Here is a 19,162-nt window from a genome sequence, read left to right as displayed (position 1 = left end):
CGAGGACCCTCCTGACCGCAACTGCCCGGGACGAAGAAATCCGACACCTGGAAGAAGCACTACACCCAGAGCCCCCAGGCCCGTGAATAACCGACCACCGGTGCAGCAGTGACCAGCAGGCAGCCCTCATCCTTGCCCAGTCGGTGGCTGGCCCGAGAAGCCCCACTGTGCCCTGCCTGCAACATCTGAGTGACCACTGGGTCCCTCCTTTGAAAGGTATTGCAAACCCGACACCTTGTTTGCCCACTGCACCCGGCCACCCCTGTGCCGCTGAGGGTGTGTTTTGTGTACCTACTTGGGACCCCTCACCCAGTGCTCTACTAAACCCCCCGGTCTGCTCCTGGAGGACGCAGGTACTTACCTGCCAGAAGACTAGCAACTGAGCACCACCCGTCTCCATAGGCGCCCATATTATTTGGGTTCCTCTTTCACCTCTGCACCTGACCAGCCCTGTTTTTGCTGGCAGTGGGTGTTTGGGGTTGACTTGAAACCCCAACACTGGGCTACCTATGCCCCAGAGACTGAACTTGTAAGCGCCTTACTTACCGTAATAACTAAACTGTACTTACCTCCCCTAGGAACTGTTGAAAATTGCACTGTACACTTTTAAAATAGCTTATTGCCATTTTCTAAAAAACTGTGTACATTACTGTTTTGGTTCAAAGTTCTAGGAATTACTATGCAAAGTACCTTACATTTAATGTACTTACTTGCAATCTGAATCTTGTGGTTCTAAAAATAAATTAACAAAATAATATTTTTCTATATAAAAACCTATTGGCTTGGAGTTAAGTCACTGAGTGTGTATGTTCTCACTTATTGCTTGTGTGTGTATAACAAATGCCTAACACTACCCTCTGATAAGCCTAACTGCTCGACCACACTACCACAAATAGAGCATTAATATAATCTATTATTACCTCCGTCAAGCCTTTTGAGGAACCCCTGGACTCTGTACACACGGTATCTCATTTTGATATAGTATATACAGAGCCAACTTCCTACAGAAACCCAATATGGATGGGGCTAGGCAATGGCCATATTTCTCCAAGGAATGATAAACCAAAGGAAGCATCCTGTACTGTGACACAAACAATAGTGACTTCAAGTGCCCGGCCTAAGGACAGTTGGCCCTGGCACAGGAAGATGACTGCAAGGCTCAATTACCTGAAGCCCTGTGGATGATGACTCAATGAAGCAAGATGTCTATGAAGTGTGCGTACCTTGCAGACAACTAGACAGAGTTGACTGAAAACCATAAAAGTCAAAGAGTTTATAGGATGCTTCCAGAACTGCAGGAATGAGAACCTGCATGGTCCCATACGACTTTTGGAAGCCAAGATATCTCATGTGAAATCTCCAGAGGAAGACAAGAGAACTCCAACTTCATCTTAATAGTGTGAAAGTGTGCTCTTTGCTATTGTAAATCTAGACTTTGTGTTGCTAACCCTCACAGTTCTGGAGATATCATGTCTTAAAGATGGGAATGAACACCAAACAATTCCCACTGCCACACAGTAACCTTGTAAGTCCGGAGGGAGTCCAATGCCACACCTGTGGCAAAACATAATTACTTGACCATGACTAGTTATTACCAGGATATGAGGCCCTAAAGGCGAGGTACCCTGCAGCAAATTATTTAAGTGACTGAAATTAGTGCCCACACAGCCTGCGTTTGCCCCGAGACCAGTTAGAGTACTCCTGTCAACCCACTAGTATACTGTGAACAGTTTACTTGAAACCCTGGTAAACTGAAGTATCAAATAACGATAATGGTGAGTAACTTGGGATTTCCATTGGCTAATGCACCATGACGCCTGGAATTAATGGCATGCCCCCATACAAATGATGGATCATCCTCTTAACTGTGGCTGCACAAAACATTCTCCAATGTGATCCATAACACAGAAGTGGCCACACAACCATCTCCAACCTTTTTAATACATAAAACCACAGTGCCTCAGGGATGCAAACGGCAATTGCACCACCTGGGTGACTTTGTTTAATACGCCCCCTAATGTGCAATGACTGAAGTGAAATACAACACTGCTTAAGTTGTTTTTTATATATAAATGAATCTGACAGTTTGCTGACCTGGTCATTGAAGTACTTCAGATTTCCCTCTAGAGAGAATAGCAATTATAGCAGGGCTGTGGGCATAACTGCACACATTTTATATGAGCTTGTTTTCATCCACTTTCATCGATTTCAAGGTTACATTTGTTATAGAAGACCTCTCACTTACTTGCTCTTTGTGTTGTATTCTCGGATTTTATCAAGGAAAAGCTTCTGGACTGGATCAAGCTCCTTTGCTTTGTTGAATACAATGGCTGAGAGTCCAATGTTCCTTCGAAGCTGGAGAGAGAGAGATGACCGGAAGATGGAGGACAAACGGAACAAACCCTGGAGCAGCATGATTTGATGTCTGTCTCAACTAGAAAGCAAAACATATTTATCAGTGGGCTAAATTTAACAGGGACACAGCCAATTAACTATCATCCAACAGACACATTTTATCACAAAAGTGTTCAACTCCTTTGAATCTCTTCTCAGTCAAAGAAGAATCATAGGTCTGGAAGTTTCAGAATTCACGGTTTTTAAGTCAATGAACAGACAGTCTTCTTTCACAGACATCGGCAGCACGTGTTTCTCAGAGTGGGAGTGCACTTCCTACTTGTTGGTAGTTTCCCATCCTGGAATGACTTGGTAATTTACTCGTCAAATTAAGAGGGTTTCTGGGCTAGAAAGGGGACAGACACCCTCCAATAGTTAATGGAGTGCTAATGAAGGGCGCACCACCACAGACAAAAGGATATTTTGCTGAGGCACTAGAACAAAATGTAATTGTGCTACTGCAAATTAGCATCCATTTTACATACGGAGAAACTACCACCTGGTGTGCATTCTGTAGATTTTACACAACTACCGTTATTAAAAAAGATTGCCGTGTTCATGAAGTGCTTCAAATCATGAGAACTCCATAAAAGTTGGAAATGCGCTCCAAGCGCGGAAATAAATTTAAGAGAGCAATTTTGGGATTATTTCACCCACTGGCAGCAAATTGAAATTCTTGTTAGCAGAGGTGCAAAATGACCAAGGTTAGTTTAGTCAAATTTAATTTCAGATGTGAGGAGACTTATGTAGGAGGCTGGACTGGCTTGTAGTGAGTACCAAGGGGTACTTACACCTTGCACCAGGCCCAGGTATCCCTTATTAGTGTAGAGGGGTGTCTAGCAGCTTAGGCTGATAGAAAAGGTAGCTTAGCAGAGCAGCTTAGGCTGAACTAGGAGACGAGTGAAGCTCCTACCAGTACCACTAGTGTCATATGCACAATATCATAAGAAAACACAATACACAGATATACTAAAAATAAAGGTACTTTATTTTTATGACAATATGCCAAAAGTATCTCAGTGAGTACCCTCAGTATGAGGATAGCAAATATACACAAGATATATGTACACAATACCAAAATATGCAGTAATAGTATTAGAAAACAGTGCAAACAATGTATAGTTACAATAGGATGCAATGGGGACACATAGGGATAGGGGCAACACAAACCATATACTCCAAAAGTGGAATGCGAACCACGAATGGACCCCAAACCTATGTGACCTTGTAGAGGGTCGCCGGGACTGTAAGAAAACAGTTAGGGTTAGAAAAATAGCCCACCCCAAGACCCTGAAAAGTGAATGCAAAGTGCACTAAAGTTCCCCAAAGGACATAGAAGTCGTGATAGGGGAATTCTGCAGGAAAGACACAAATCAGCAATGCAACAACGATGGATTTCCAAACGAGGGTACCTGTGGAACAAGGCGACCAAGTCCAAAAGTCACAAGCAAGTCGGAGATGGGCAGATGCCCAGGAAATGCCAGCTGTGGGTGCAAAGAAGCTGCTACTGGACAGTAGAAGCTGAAGATTCTGCAGGAACGACAAGGGCTAGGAACTTCCCCTTTGGAGGACGGATCCCTCACGCCATGGAGAGTCGTGCAGAAGTGTTTTCCTGAAGAAAGACCGCCAACAAGCCTTGCTAGCTGCAAATCGTGCGGTTAGGGTTTTTGGATGCTGCTGTGGCCCAGGAGGGACCAGGATGTCGCCAATTGCATCTGGGGACAGAGGGGGCGTCGAGCAAGACAAGGAGCCCTCTCAGAAGCAGGCAGCGCCCGCAGAAGTGCCGGAACAGGCACTACGAAGTGGAGTGAAACGGTGCTCACCCGAAGTTGCACAAAGGAGTCCCACGCCGCCGGAGGACAACTTAGGAGGTCGTGCAATGCGGGTTAGAGTGCCGTGGACCCAGGCTGGACTGTGCACAAAGGATTTCCGCCGGAAGTGCACGGAGGCCGGAGTAGCTGCAAAAGTCGCGGTTCCCAGCAATGCAGTCTGGCGTGGGGAGGCAAGGACTTACCTCCACCAAACTTGGACTGAAGAGTCACTGGACTGTGGGAGTCACTTGGACAGAGTTGCTGGATTCAAGGGACCTCGCTCGTCGTGCTGAGAGGAGACCCAGGGTACCGGTGATGCAGTTCTTTGGTGCCTGCGGTTGCAGGGGGACGATTCCGTCAACCCACGGGAGATTTCTTCGGAGCTTCTAGTGCAGAGAGGAGGCAGACTACCCCCACAGCATGCACCACCAGGAAAGCAGTCGAGAAGGCGGCAGGATCAGCGTTACAGAGTTGCAGTAGTCGTCTTTGCTACTTTGTTGCAGTTTTGCAGGCTTCCAGCGCGGTCAGCAGTCGATTCCTTGGCAGAAGGTGAAGAGAGAGATGCAGAGGAACTCGGATGAGCTCTTGCATTCGTTATCTAAGGAAATCCCCAAAGCAGAGACCCTAATTAGCCAGAAAAGAGGGTTTGGCTACTTAGGAGAGAGGATAGGCTAGCAACACCTGAAGGAGCCTATCAGAAGGAGTCTCTGACGTCACCTGCTGGCACTGGCCACTCAGAGCAGTCCAGTGTCCCAGCAGCACCTCTGTTTCCAAGATGGCAGAGATCTAGAGCACACTGGAGGAGCTCTGGGCACCTCCCAGGGGAGGTGCAGGTCAGGGGAGTGGTCACTCCCCTTTCCTTTGTCCAGTTTCGCGCCAGAGCAGGGCTGAGGGGTCCCTGAACCGGTGTAGACTGGCTTATGCAGAAATGGGCACCATCTGTGCCCATGAAAGCATTTCCAGAGGCTGGGGAGGCTACTCCTCCCCAGCCTTCACACCATTTTCCAAAGGGAGAGGGTGTAACACCCCCTCTCAGAGGAAGTCCTTTGTTCTGCCATCCTGGGCCAAGCCTGGCTGGACCCCAGGAGGGCAGAAACCTGTCTGAGGGGTTGGCAGCAGCTGCAGTGAAACCCCGGGAAAGGCAGTTTGGCAGTACCCAGGTCTGAGCTACAGACCTGTGGGATCATGGGATTGTGCCAACTATGCCAGGATGGCATAGAGGGGGCAATTCCATGATCATAGACATGTTACATGGCCATATTCGGAGTTACCATTGTGAAGCTACATATAGGTAGTGACCTATATGTAGTGCACGTGTGTAATGGTGTCCCCGCACTCACAAAGTCCAGGGAATTGGCCCTGAACAATGTGGGGGCACCTTGGCTAGTGCCAGGGTGCCCACACACTAAGTAACTTAGCACCCAACCTTTACCAGGTAAAGGTTAGACATATAGGTGACTTATAAGTTACTTAAGTGCAGTGTAAAATGGCTGTGAAATAATGTGGACGTTATTTCACTCAGGCTGCAGTGGCAGGCCTGTGTAAGAATTGTCAGAGCTCCCTATGGGTGGCAAAAGAAATGCTGCAGCCCATAGGCATCTCCTGGAACCCCAATACCCTTGGTACCTCAGTACCATATACTAGGGAATTATAAGGGTGTTCCAGTATGCCAATGTAAATTGGTAAAATTGGTCACTAGCCTGTTAGTGACAATTTGAAAGAAATGAGAGAGCATAACCACTGAGGTTCTGATTAGCAGAGCCTCAGTGAGACAGTTAGTCATAACACAGGTAACACATTCAGGCACACTTATGAGCACTGGGGCCCTGGCTGGCAGGGCCCCAGTGACACACACAACTAAAACAACATAATATACAGTGAAAAATGGGGGTAACATGCCAGGCAAGATGGTACTTTCCTACAACTTATTATTCAGCAACTGTAGTCGTAGGGGTGGACTCATGAAACTGCTGAGAACTCAGAACAAGGGGCAAAGACCACAGTGCCATCATGAAACACTACTCATTCTTCAATGGGGTTACTATAACACAACACAGTGATTTTGTCAGAGAAGCTTGCCGGCAGATTATCAGTGATGTTGGAAGGCAGCAAGTACAGAAAGAACTACTGGAGTACATGTCCGTTTTTGAAAGATCCAAATAGGTATTTCAACAAGTTACAAGTCAAGACTGAAAGCTAAAAAGTTGTTTCCCTTGTAACAAATGCTAATTGATACTGCAATTTAAACTGTCTTTGGAAAAGCCTGTCAGCTGCTTTCAAGGTTTTTACTTCAGTTTTAGATCACAGAGTTGATTTAATTTATTAGAAGGAAGGTAGCATATGATTCTCAAAGATCACCACACTGGATATCAGGTGTGCTAAGGACTCTCAGTTGTATGCTAAGATTACTGAAATTCGTAAAACTGGTTAGCAGTGTGTGCGCGGTCTTACACACATGGATTATTGTAAACAAAATAAATGCCTTAAAGACTTACGCTCTACTTATAGTGTGCTAGCCACTACCTTTCAACTCCCCAACCTCCTTGCCCTAATCCACTGTCTGTATTGCATAATGGCAAACTATGCGTGACTGACGTTTTGGATTGCTAATTAATTCCAAATGTTCTCATTTGGCAGTTTATTTCCTCTTATAGGAGTTTCGTCTGTTGCAGTACCCTGCCAGATTGCCTTGTTCTTCAACTATCTTCTCATGCATTGACTATTGCAACAGTGTCTTCTTATTCCTCGCTGCCCAGGCCTGGAAACATCCTAAAAGATATATTGCAAGCCTGCAGGGCCTATGAGTTATCAACTAGACCTTTAAACCGGACACTATTTTTCTGTTAAATAAAGAGCAGTACCTACTTATGTCTTTTCTCACTATGGCAAAAACACAAGCACTAGGCAGCCTTACAATCATATTCAGAGTTTTTTAAGTCAGGTTCGGTGACAGAAGTGCCCGATGTTGGTTAATATGCCATCTCCCACTTCTGCGCCTACTGCATAACTCTTTCTGGCTAGGAGGGGGGAAATCCATCTGTAGTTAGGGAAGGACACTTAACCCAGCTCTCTAATATATTAGATTGCAATCCCTGCTGAGTCTCTGCTAAAATGTACACTTACAAGACAGTAGCTTCACAACGCATCTGTACACCGCTGTGTATAGGCTGTTGCACAAAGATCAAAGCCAGCTTGGAAGGCAGGGTGACCGGTTGCCCCTGCCCTATGAAGAGCAATTGACACACGTTTATAAGCATTCGTAAGAAAAGTAAACACCAGCTTGCCAAAACAAATTCTACTTATTTTCATATTTCCTCAAGTGTAATGCTCTAGGTATGTGTTTAAATTATCCAATACAATACAAGGGGCAAAGACAAGATGGCAGTAGAGTGGGAAGTTTCCAGTCTTCCACCACCCAATCATCCCTTCAAAGCAAGCTATCCCAGCGAGACCACACACTTTTCTTCTCAACTGGGTGGCTCTGAAGCCCCAGTTGCACCCGTGGACCGAGACAGGTGAATGGAAACAGATTTCCATCAGATGAAGCTCTGACGTGCATGTTCTGCACATACTGACCTTTCAACATATCACCCATAACTTGACGGTTGGAACCGCCAAATATAAGGCAGATGCTTAGACCAATGGGGTGGGGTTTTGGGAAACACTCGTGGGGACATGTGGACCCCTATGGCCAAGGTGAGATGTGACGGTCAGAGGACAGGTCTGTAATTGTTAGCAGGCCTAGGGCAGATGCTGCTGCATCCAACAGCAGCCTGCTGGTGTTTGGTTTGGGTTCCTCCCTCACTGATACCCAGAAGGGGGAGGGGGTGGGGAGCAGGGGTAGAAGCACTGAAGGGGCGCTGTACAATTCACAAAGACAAAGCCGAAGGCCTTTCTTTGGGTCCTAACAGAACAGAAGAGATTTTGAAGGCACTCAAATGTGCTAACTATTAGCAGTGTCTGCCTGAGGAGGACGTAACACCCTAGAGCCAAGATGTGGCTACAAAGAAATAGCAATCATGGTGCACTCTGACACAAAGACAGAGTTAAGTCTACCAGCCTGGAGAGACACGACCTGCCTCAGATGCAGAAGGGGGGCGGGGAGGGGTCAGTGCACCAATGATGCCGTTTACCCTGCTATAGGACTTGAAGGCACTCACACTCTGCAACAATGGCATCAAGGAAATACAAAAAAAGAGACCACATCATGGATATGTTTGACAACCTCTGAATGTGATCCCGAGAGGGCAACAAGGCACATTGCCTGTACCAGACAGGGCCACCTGCTGAAAGCAGCTCAGGAAGAAGTATCCACCACCAGAGTCTTTATGGAAGAGGTATTCTGTATACTGTAATGCAATACCCCCTATCTATGCAATAAACTCACAACAGACCTTCATAACTTTAAAAAAAGAACTGATTGACCTTGGTATCGGGTTCTCCTCACAGGAGGACTCAAGTGACGCAAGAGGGGAAGCGTCAGAGTCAATACACCAAGAGCTGCTGATGGTTAGGGATATAAATGGAGACTTCCAGGAAACATATACAGAATTTGGAGAATTGTTCAAGAAGACTCAATGAACGGATCAGAGTGACATTATCGGAAGCATAGGACAATATTGAATGCTTTGTGATTCGCCTCTTCAAGCAAAACTCCATAACTTCAAGGGCAGGATGATACCACTGAGGCTGCCAGAGCAATGGGCTCTACAATCTGTGAAGGACACAAGGTGCGCTGCATCAGGATTTGTTCCTCAGTACCCTGCAATAGCGATGTGAAGCAACCCTTACACCAGAGGTGTTAAGGACAGGGATATTAGTGCAATGGGCTTGAGAGGAGACATATGGAAGGCACAACATCCACAGACAATGCAATTTTACCTGCCTCAAATCACACCTACGTGAGTCTAGACCATGGGTACTCACAAACATTTTCCCAGGGGCCAAAATGTTTGGTCTGTGATGTGCCCGAGGTGGTCGGGCGAGAGGGTTGGGAGGACTGGTGGTTAAATATTGCTAGGCGAAGCAAAGGATATACATCTAGTGGCTGAATTGAGCAATATGAAACTAGAAAACCTGGGATTAATCTTGGCGTCCCCACTTTTACAAATTGTGTGATCCTGGACAATTGCTTAATTTTAGATTCAGGGTCTGCATCGTACAAATCTACTCCTGTGTGATTTAATAAACTATAATGTTGTTCATCTATAATAGGAACCCAGATCACTCAAAAAGTGCACATAACATCTGACTTGCTTGTTTTATTCACTTTTGGCGTATGTCAGGGTAGAGGTGAAAATTTATGTTTCTAAATTCTTGTTTGAATGAATACTTCTCACTGTACTGATACAATAAATTATACTTAGGTGAAATGGACTCCATGTTAACCTAATACACTTGAATTACGAAGTGACCGTTATATTTTTACACTTTTGCTGCAAGATGTCTTTAAAAGTGAACTTGCTTCTAAAGTGAAGCTCGGGCTCCCTGGTTAGTTCCTTACCTTAACACCAGTTAACCTTGAAATAAATGATTGCCTCTCTATTTGTGATGGAGTGAACAGCAACCCTGTACTCCTCTAGCCCAGTGGGCCGCATGTAAAGGTCAAGGGGGCCGCATACGGCCCCTGGGCCGTACTTTGAGTATCCATGGTCTAGACTATGTAACCCCCCCAACTCCCAAATGCTGGTGAACCCATGACTTAGATGGGAACAATGGTGCTATCAAAAAATATTTGCTTATCCGTTCCCCATGCGCCTCCCTAGTGGTCCGAGCATGATAACTCACTGGCAAATGAAAGACGCTTTTATACAACAAGAACATAAGAGAGAAAGAGTTTGATAAGGTACCTGGCCCTAAGTTATGGGGACATTATTTGGTTTAACACACTGTGGGAAGTCTTTAAGGCGTTCAATAGAGGAGCCATACTAGCAATATCAGCCGGAGTGAATGAAGAACAAAAGGAAAGAAGAAAAACCCTTAATTCTAAGGTAAGAGAATTAGGGAGCATATACAAAGGGGAATGGCCTACCCTCAAGGTTTGGTGTAAACTTACATCAAACAGACTACAATTCAAAATGTTGGTTATGGTATGCCTTACTCCGAACTCAAGTATTACATAGGAGGGAACAGATGAACTGTTTATGTACAAACTCAAAGCTAAAACTGTTAAAGAAAGGTTGATAGCAATGAGGAACCGGAATGAGATTAACATTACTAATGACAAAGGTATTTTAGGAGTACATGGACTTCTATGAAACTCTACACAGCGGGAAAAGAATCACTGCATCTAATCAGAAAATACTTTGCTCAGAAACAAACTACAAAACTTGCTCATACGTATGTGGAGGCCACAAAACTCCCTATCAAAACAGAGGCGGTGATTTCAGCTACTTCTAGGTTTCAGGCTAACAACCCCACCCCTGGAGTTGCCAACTTTTTGCCACTTTTCTATAAAACTATTTGCCAGTCTGGCCAAACTCCTAAACCAACTGTTCAACTCATCTGTAGATTAAGGGAGCTTACAAAATCTTTGTTAAAGGCTTCAATCTTTGTCATCCCTAAACCAGGACAGAACTGTTCATTCTGTTCGCTGTACAGGCCAATATCACTTCTCCATATGGATTTCAAGCTGTTCACAGGGGATTATGGCTCCAGGCTAAATTTTTATGTCTGCACAAGTTGATCCTCACCAGTATAGGTTTATCATGGTTAGAAGTTGCCGGAACACCAAACGGATCCTACACGTAAGTGACAATTTGAAGAAGAACCAAGAAAAAAACGTGAGGAATCCACAGGTAGTTAATGTATCCACCAGAAAAAACATTACCAAAGGTAAGTAGCTTATTCTTCTGATGGATACACCTAACTGTGGATTCCTCACCTAAAGAATAGAGTCCCAAAGCAGTACTACCTCCTGAGGTGGGTGCCTGACTGGTCAAACCAAGAAATCCTGCAGCACTGAGCGTGCAAAATGGCCATCCCTCCTGACCTCAGAATCCAAACAATAATGTTTGACAAAAGTATGGAGGGATGCCCAAGTTGCTGCCTTGCAGATGTCAACCACAGGAACACCCCTAGCAAAAGCCGAAGAAGCAGCCTCAGGTCTGGTGGAATGAGCCCGAAGCCCCACAGGTGGTTCTTTCTTCGCTAAAGAATAACAAAACTTGATACAGAGAATGACCCATCTGGACAGCGTTCTCTTGTGGACTGCTCTGCCGTTCCTCTTCCCCACGTATCCAAGGAAGAGCTGATCGTCTTGCATGAACTCCCTCGTCCTGTCGACAATGAAGCTCAATGCTCTTCGTGGATCCAGTCGGTGGAGCCTCTCTTCCTCCTTGGATAGATGAGGCGGAGGGTAAAAGGAAGAGAGAGTAATAGACTGCCCCAAGTGAAAGGGTGTAACAACCCTCGGGAGGAAAGCCGCCTTGGTCCTTAACACCACTTTGTCTCTAAAAAAGGAAAGGCATGGAGACTCTGCACTAAGAGCCTGAAGCTCACTCACTCTTCTGGCCGATGTTATGGCTACCAGAAATACAGTCTTTCAGACCAGCAAACGCAAAGAACAAGAGTGCATTGGCTCAAATAGCAATCCCATTAGAAATGTCAATACCAAGTTAAGATCCCACTGTGGCATAACAAACGGAGTGGTCGGAAACCTATTAGTGAGACCTTTAACGAACGTTAAAACAAGTGGAGATTTAAACAAGGAGGGTTGACCTGGGAGGCACAGAAAAGCCGACAGTGCTGATAAATAGCCCTTAACTGTGGCAACTGCACAACCCTTCTGTGCCAAGGAAAGAGCAAATAATAATATGTCAGACAAGTGAGCCTTTAAGGGATTAATGTGGTTCTCTCCACACCAACCTACAAATCTAGCCCACCTACTTGCATAGATCGATTTGGTGGAGTGTCGCCTGGCCAATAAAATAACATCCACCACTTCCAGCGGGAGAGAAAAAGCACTCCGATTGCCCTGTTCAATTTCCAGGCATGGAGGTGGGGGTGTAGAATCTGCCCCTGCGAGAGGAGGTCTACCCTGTAAGGGAGACGGAGCGGAGGGCACAGAGAGAATTGGAGAAGGTCCGAATAACACACCCTTCTCGGCCAATCCGGGGCTATCAAGATGACCTGGGCCCGTCCTGACGGATCTTCCTCAGAACTCGAGGAATTAGGGGTATGGGAGGAAACGCGTAAAGCAACTGACCCTTCCAGGACATCTGAAACACGCCCCCCAAAGCTCCTTGCACCGGATACCGGAGGCTGCAAAACAACAGGCACTGCACGTTCTCCTGAGTAGCAAACAGATCTATCCTCGGACACCCCCACATCTGGAAGATGTAAAGAACCAGATCTGGATGAAGACGCCACTCGTGGTCGACCGAGATGCGTCGACTGAACATCCGCACGTACATTCAGAACCCCAGCCAAATGACTTGCTACCAAGCAAATCTGGTGGACCTGAAGCCAGGACCAGAGTCGAAGAGCTTCTCTGCAGAGAAGATACAACCCCACTCCTCCCTGCTTGTTTATATACCACAACGCAGTTGTGTTGTCCATCAGGACCTGGACTGACTGATCGCGAAGGGAAGGGAGAAAAGCCTTGAGTGCCAGACGTATAGCCCGCAATTACAACAGATTGATGTGAAACCTCTGTTTCACTGGAGACCAAATGCCTTTGATCTCCAGGTCCCCCAGATGAGCTCCCCACCCTAGAGTGGAAGCATCCGTTACAACTATGGCCACTGACGGAGGCAGCGAGAACGGCCTTCCCTACGACAGATTGCTGACCGCAGCCCACCACTGAAGCAGTGTCTCTGGAGATCCTGATCAAATCCTCAAGATCTCCTTTGTGCTGAAACCACTGCCTGCGGACGCACCACTGAAGAGCCCTCATGTGCCAGCGTGCATGAGTGACCAGCAGTATGCAAGAAGCAAAAAGACCGAGCAGACTTAGGACCTTGAGGACTGGAACTACAGCTCCATTTTGAAACATCGGAATCAATGCCTGAATGTCCTGAACCCGCTGGGGCGGAGGAAAGGCTCGATTCAATGTTGTGTCCATTACTGCCCCTATAAACCGGAGGCGTTGCGAGGGCTCCAGGTGAGATTTGGGTACATTGATCGAAAAAACCCAGGTCGAACAACAACTTAGTTGTCGACTGCAGGTGATGCCGCACGAGCCCTGGAGTCTTGGCTTTGATCAATCAATCGTCCAGATACGGAAACAACGTATGCCTCTTCTTCTAAGCTCTGCTGCAACCACCGCCATCACCTTTGTGAAGACTTGAGGTGCTGAAGTAAGACCAAACGGGAGGACCGCAAGCTGATAATGCTGCGACCCCACTACAAACCGGAGATACTTCCTGTGCGATTTGAGGATCGGAATATGGAAGTACGCATCCTGCAAATTGATAGACACCATCCAATCTCCTTCGTTTAACGCCAAAGAACCTGTCAGCATCTTGAACTTTTCCTGCTTGAGGAACCAATTCAAAATCCTCAGGTCCAGGATTGGTCTCAACCGACCATCCTTTTTGGGGATCAGGCAGTATCTTGAATAACAGCCCTGACCCCTCTCCTGCTCCGGAACCAACTCCACTGCGCCCTTTGACAATAGGGATAACACCTCCTGTTGTAGTAACAGAAGATGGTCGTCCTAACAGAAGGATGGGCGGGGAGGGAACTCCCGAAAGGGAAGAGCATACCCTTTCTTCACGATGTCGATGACCCAGGAGTCTGATGTTATAAACTCCCACATGGGAAGAAATCGGGCAAGTCTCCCCCCTACCGGAGACACGTGAGCAGGGAGTGGTGGAGGACTAAGGCTGCTTTCCCTGCTGCACCCCTCCTGAGGAAGAGGCAGAGTGCTGCTGGGTGGCCCCTCTCGTACATACTCTACCCCTGCCTCTGAAGGATCTGTAAGGCAGGGATCCTGCAGATTGCTGTGGCGCCTGGAACCTGCCACAAAAGGAGGAGCCACGACCAAAACCTCTAAACTTTCTATAGGATCTAAAAGGTAGAGGAAGTGGTTGCTTGAAGTCCCAACGACCTCGCTGTGGCTCTGCTCTCTTTGAAACGTTCAAGGGCAGAATCTGCTTTTGTCCCAAAGAGTTTTTCTCCGTCAAAAGGCAGGTCCAGAAGAGTAGCCTGCACATCCGAGGAGAAACCTGATAAACGCCTCGTCACTATGGATGTACCCATAGCTCTTGCCACGGAGTCCGAGGTGTCCAACCCAGACTGAATCACCTGGGTCGCCGCCTGAGCGTCTGTTAATAGATGCAACACCTCCTGTGGCAATTCAGGATGACCCTTTGCCTCCTCCATAAAGGGCATGAATATAACGCCCCAAAATGCAAGTTGCATTGGTCGACTTCAAGGCCATGCTGCACGAAGAAAAGACCTTCTTTGCTGCCTGGTCCTTCTTCTTAGACTCCCTGTCCGCAGGGGTCCCAGGGAACGAACCAGGAGCTGATCGAGAGGAGCATGATGTCTGAACAACCAAACTCTCTGGAGTTGGATGTTTGGAAAGAAAGTCCGGGTCACCTGGAGCCGCACTATAGCGTCTCGCTACCGCCCTGTTGAAGTCACTGGCTTCCTCCAGATATCTTTAATGGGGTCCAAGAGAGCCTCATTGAAGGGCAAGAGAGGCTCTGCCACTACCGAAGCCGGATGCAGCACTTCAGTCAGAAGGTTTCTTTTCATCTCTGCAGCAGGAAGAGGAAGGTCCAAAAAGTCTGCAGCCTTCCTTATTACAGCATGAAATGATGCAGCTCCCTCAGTATACTCCCCTGGGGAAGCCAAATCCCATTCAGGGGAAGTGTCAATGCCACTTGCTGTGTCCAAGCCTTGGAAATCACCTGACGGCTCCAAGATCTTGCCTTCCTCCCAATGCTGTCTGCTGTATTCCTCTTCCTCCCGGAGGCGTAATGCTAATCTCCTTGATCGGAGCCTGGATTCGAGTCCCGGCGTCGATAAGGCATCGGCGACACAGAAGATCTTCGCTGGCGCCGCTCTTCGGATCCATCCGACGCCAGACCCTCCGGCGCCACAGGCAACTTAACTGTAGACTGGATCGGTGGAGAATACACCGGCGCCGGGGGTAGCAGGCATTGCAGGCGTCACAGGCCTCCTGGACGGCGCCAAGGGCATCGGCGCCGAAGCGGCTCCAGAAGGAAGAAATGGCATAAAGGGTGTCGGCTTGTAAGGAGCCGGAGCACCCAAGTTAAAAGCCAAAGGGCCTGACGGACCCGCATGTCCACCACCAGGTGCCATGGTGGAAAAGATATTAAATTAAACATTGCATTTAAAAATGCAGCGGGATCCGTATCCGGCGCCGGATAAGCCTGCGGAACCGGCGCCGGCATAGAGGCCGATGATGGACCAGGCATCTCCTGCTCCGGAGAAGGCGGATCCTGATGAGGCTCGACTTCAAACACCGACAAGGGTGAAGTCGGAGAAGCCAGAGTCGTCGGAGGAGTGATGGTCGGGCTAACCTCCCGCGTCGGACGGCGCCGAGCTGACGGAGATCTGGACCGGGATCGACCCCTTCTCGACCAGCGCCGAGACTCGTGACGACGCCGAGAGTACCCGTGGCGTCGATGAGTCTGCGAAGATTTCGAAGACGACTCTCTACGATGACGCCTATCCTTCCTTTTCTTGGAACGGGCCAGAAATAATTTCGCCTCTCTCTCCTTAAGTGCCTTAGGGTTCATGCGTTGACACGAACCGCATGACTCGACCTCATGGTCGGAACGAAGGCACCATAAACAATTTTCATGGGGGTCAGTGACCGACATCCGACCCCCACACTGGTTACAAGGCTTAAAGCCAGATTTTCTTGGCTAAGACATAGTAACACCGAAGTGCAACTGTAGCTCCCTGTTAGCCTCGAAGAAAAACTGTTACTCGAAGGCACAGAAAAAAAGGGAACTGACTTCTGCACGTCGTCGAGGGCTTCTTATTGCCTGGATAACGTCATGCGGTGTCGCGTGGAGTTGGGCAACGTGCAGAGCTAGAAGAAAATTTCCGTTGAAGCTGGCGCGTAGGGGAGAATTCTTTAGGTGAGGAATCCACAGGTAGGTGTATCCATCAGAAACACCACTTATGCTAACCTTTCCTGACACAGGACCTTGAATTGCAAATCTCTTGTCGGCTGCAACTTTAATGCAGATTTGCTCATTTTAGCTCGGATGCATCACCTTGACTGCGGGATGCATCCTCAACACTGGATTTCGCATTGCAATCCCTCATTGACTGTACTCTCAGCGATGATGCAGAATCTCGCAGCACCTCAGAACCGATGCACCACTTCGGCTGTGCGATGCACCCTCGGTACAGTACCTCACAATGCTGCTAGTGGGATTGCTACACGGATTGTGCCACCCACTTAAGTAGCCCTTTAAACAGGTCTCTGGCCTGCCACTGCAGAATGTGTGTGTGTGTGCAGTTTAAACTGACATGTCAACCTGACAAAATATCCCTATGTGCCAGGCCCAAACCCTTCCTTTTTAAAACATAAAAGTCACCTCCAAGGTAGATCCTATACAGCCCCAGGGGCAGGGTGCAGTGTATTTAAAAAGTTCAACATGTACTTTTGAGTTTTACATGTCCCGGTAGTGAAAAACTCTTACATTTGTTCTTCACTACTTCAAGTAGTATCTCTCCCATAGGTTTACACTCAAATTACCTCATTACATCTTATAAATCTAATTCAAAACCTGGAAGAGAAGTTTTGAGGTTGGTGTCTCTGGAAATCACAATTTAAAATCACAACTAATGCTGAAGTTGGATTTTAAATTGTAATTCTGAAATTGGCACATTTAGAATATTGGCATTTTCCGGACCGCCATTTGGTGCCTTCTGTCTGTCTGTTCACATCTGGAGCAGGTGACAGCTGGGCTTTGTGTATTCCCTCTAGACAGCCACACACAAAGGAAGCTTAGGTATGACTTTATGAGCCCTGATAGGCCATCCTGACAGGATGGGATGGAGGAGTGGGCCACAGCCTACCACTTACACCCAAATAGGCTGTGTCCTCTCAACCAGACAAACGGCTGCATACTCCCTTGTAGGGAGTCTGGAGCCAGGGCAGGAAGGGAGAACCTCTGAACTTTAAAGGCTTCTTTGAAGTCTCCCCCACTTCAAAGGCACCACTTGGTGTAAGTATTGGACCTCAGACCCTACCACTTCAGTACAGACCTGTGGATACCCTGATGGGGAGAAGGACTGCTGTGGTAGATCTGCTGCCTGGCTGGAATGACCTGCTGCTCTCCTTATCTGGATGAGAAGGACTGGACCTTCATCTCTCCAACCCAGAGCGACTCCAAGGGCCAGCCAACTGGTCTCCTGATTTGAAGTATCGCGGACATAAAAGACTTACAATCACACTGCAACTGGACTCTGCCAGCTGTGAGCCTAACCTGCCAAGTAGTGCCACCTCAGTCCTGGGTCCTTGGAAGTAAATCTTAAGGTGCTGCTCAAGTAGAACCATGGCATCTCTGCCGTTGCATGGACAGAACCACCGCATCTCTGCAGATGCGTGGATGAAACCAGTGCATCCCTTTCGGAACCAGCGCCTCTGCTCTTTCTTTGACGCAAGGTCCCTGCATCCCCGTCAACAGCTTCAAAAGGACACCGAACTCCACTTCGCAACAACTGCGCTCACTAGAACAAGGGCAGAGCCTTGATGCGGCTGAAGCCCGAACTCCATTGGACCTCGGCTCTGACATCACCACTTTTGCGTGGTTACCCTCGATACATCTCAACTGCGTGGGGAAAATCAATGCATCTCCTCAACTGTGTGGCTCGAAATCAATATAATGCTCCCCCACTAGGATTTTAAGTTACTTTGGTTCAGCGGGCACAACAAGGTCCCTGTAACCAGCCCATGCTCCATCACAGGTGGCCTGGACCTTTGACTGTCCCGGTCCAGCATGACCAGATATTCCTGGATGGCGCGATTTTGCTTCTATGTACTATCTTACAGTTTATTCTTTAAAAATGCATAGCAAGTTTTACTTACTGGATTTTTGTGGCTTTGGTCCCGTTTTATTTACTAAATTCACTTCTATTTTTCTAAGCAGATGTGATATCTTTTGGGAGGTGTGTTTACGGTTTGAAGTGTTGCACAACTACTTTACACATTGCTTCTTAAGCTCAACTGCTCCATGCCAAGCACAGGTTACTTTATTGTGTTTTTGTGACTTACCCTGACTAGGATTGTGGTCCATACCTGTCAAACAGAAACACAATTTCTAACAAAGACTATAAAACCAGAAGCCCTATTCATGATGTGATGATATATGTGCAAACAAACATCAACACGCATGCGCAAGCATTTCACATGATGCTGCTTCAATTTTCTTTGTTTATTATTTATGATTACAAGATACAAGAACAAATGGTCAGGCAGGGGGAGAGGAGAGCAACCATGGAGTGTGCAGGTCAGTATTTAAAGAGTGGGAGCAGCAGATGAGGTTGAGAGCAAGAAAACAAGCACTCGGAGTGCCAAAAGAGAAAAACATTTCTCTGAATGTGAGCAGCAGAAGGTTACAAGTCATGCAATCAAATGAATGGTAAAGAAGATATGCTACAAGGGAGGGATAAACACAAAACAAAGCAAAGCCATTGAAAAGAAACAAACATGAAACTGGCAAGAACGTCAACCAATGTTAAGCAGTGAGCTGGCTCTAAGCCCACTGTAACTTTTGGTACGGTCCACAAGAGGTCGTTTAAAAGCTAAAGGCTGTCTGTAGGTGAGACCTATAGCTAATAATGGAAAAGAAGCGTAAAACCATTATGTACAAAAATAAATTAAAGGGGTGGGGCCATTCTAAAAAATAAATTAGAAAATGTGAATGTGCAAGTCTATTACTTTGCATACGTGCAGGTATATAACCCTCAAGAATTCACAAGAGTTGACAGAAGAGGCTTGCAGGTTTTCAGGCATATTCATA

The 19,162-nt window shown here is 47.1% G+C and overlaps 1 protein-coding gene across 1 annotated transcript in view; it reads right to left on the bottom strand.

Annotated features, from left to right (window-relative positions):
- The window catches only part of ATP5PF (ATP synthase peripheral stalk subunit F6), a 39,201-nt gene that overhangs the window by 3,884 nt on the left and 16,155 nt on the right, over positions 1-19,162 (bottom strand). The window contains exon 2 of the mRNA XM_069204088.1: positions 2,246-2,434. Coding sequence (XP_069060189.1) covers positions 2,246-2,415 — 170 coding nt within the window. The 5' untranslated portion in view covers positions 2,416-2,434. The remainder of the gene's footprint in view (positions 1-2,245; positions 2,435-19,162) is intronic.

This window comes from Pleurodeles waltl, chromosome 8, assembly GCF_031143425.1.
Source record: "Pleurodeles waltl isolate 20211129_DDA chromosome 8, aPleWal1.hap1.20221129, whole genome shotgun sequence".
Taxonomy (NCBI): Eukaryota; Metazoa; Chordata; class Amphibia; order Caudata; family Salamandridae; genus Pleurodeles; species Pleurodeles waltl.
This window is presented reverse-complemented; position numbering and strand designations above follow the sequence as displayed.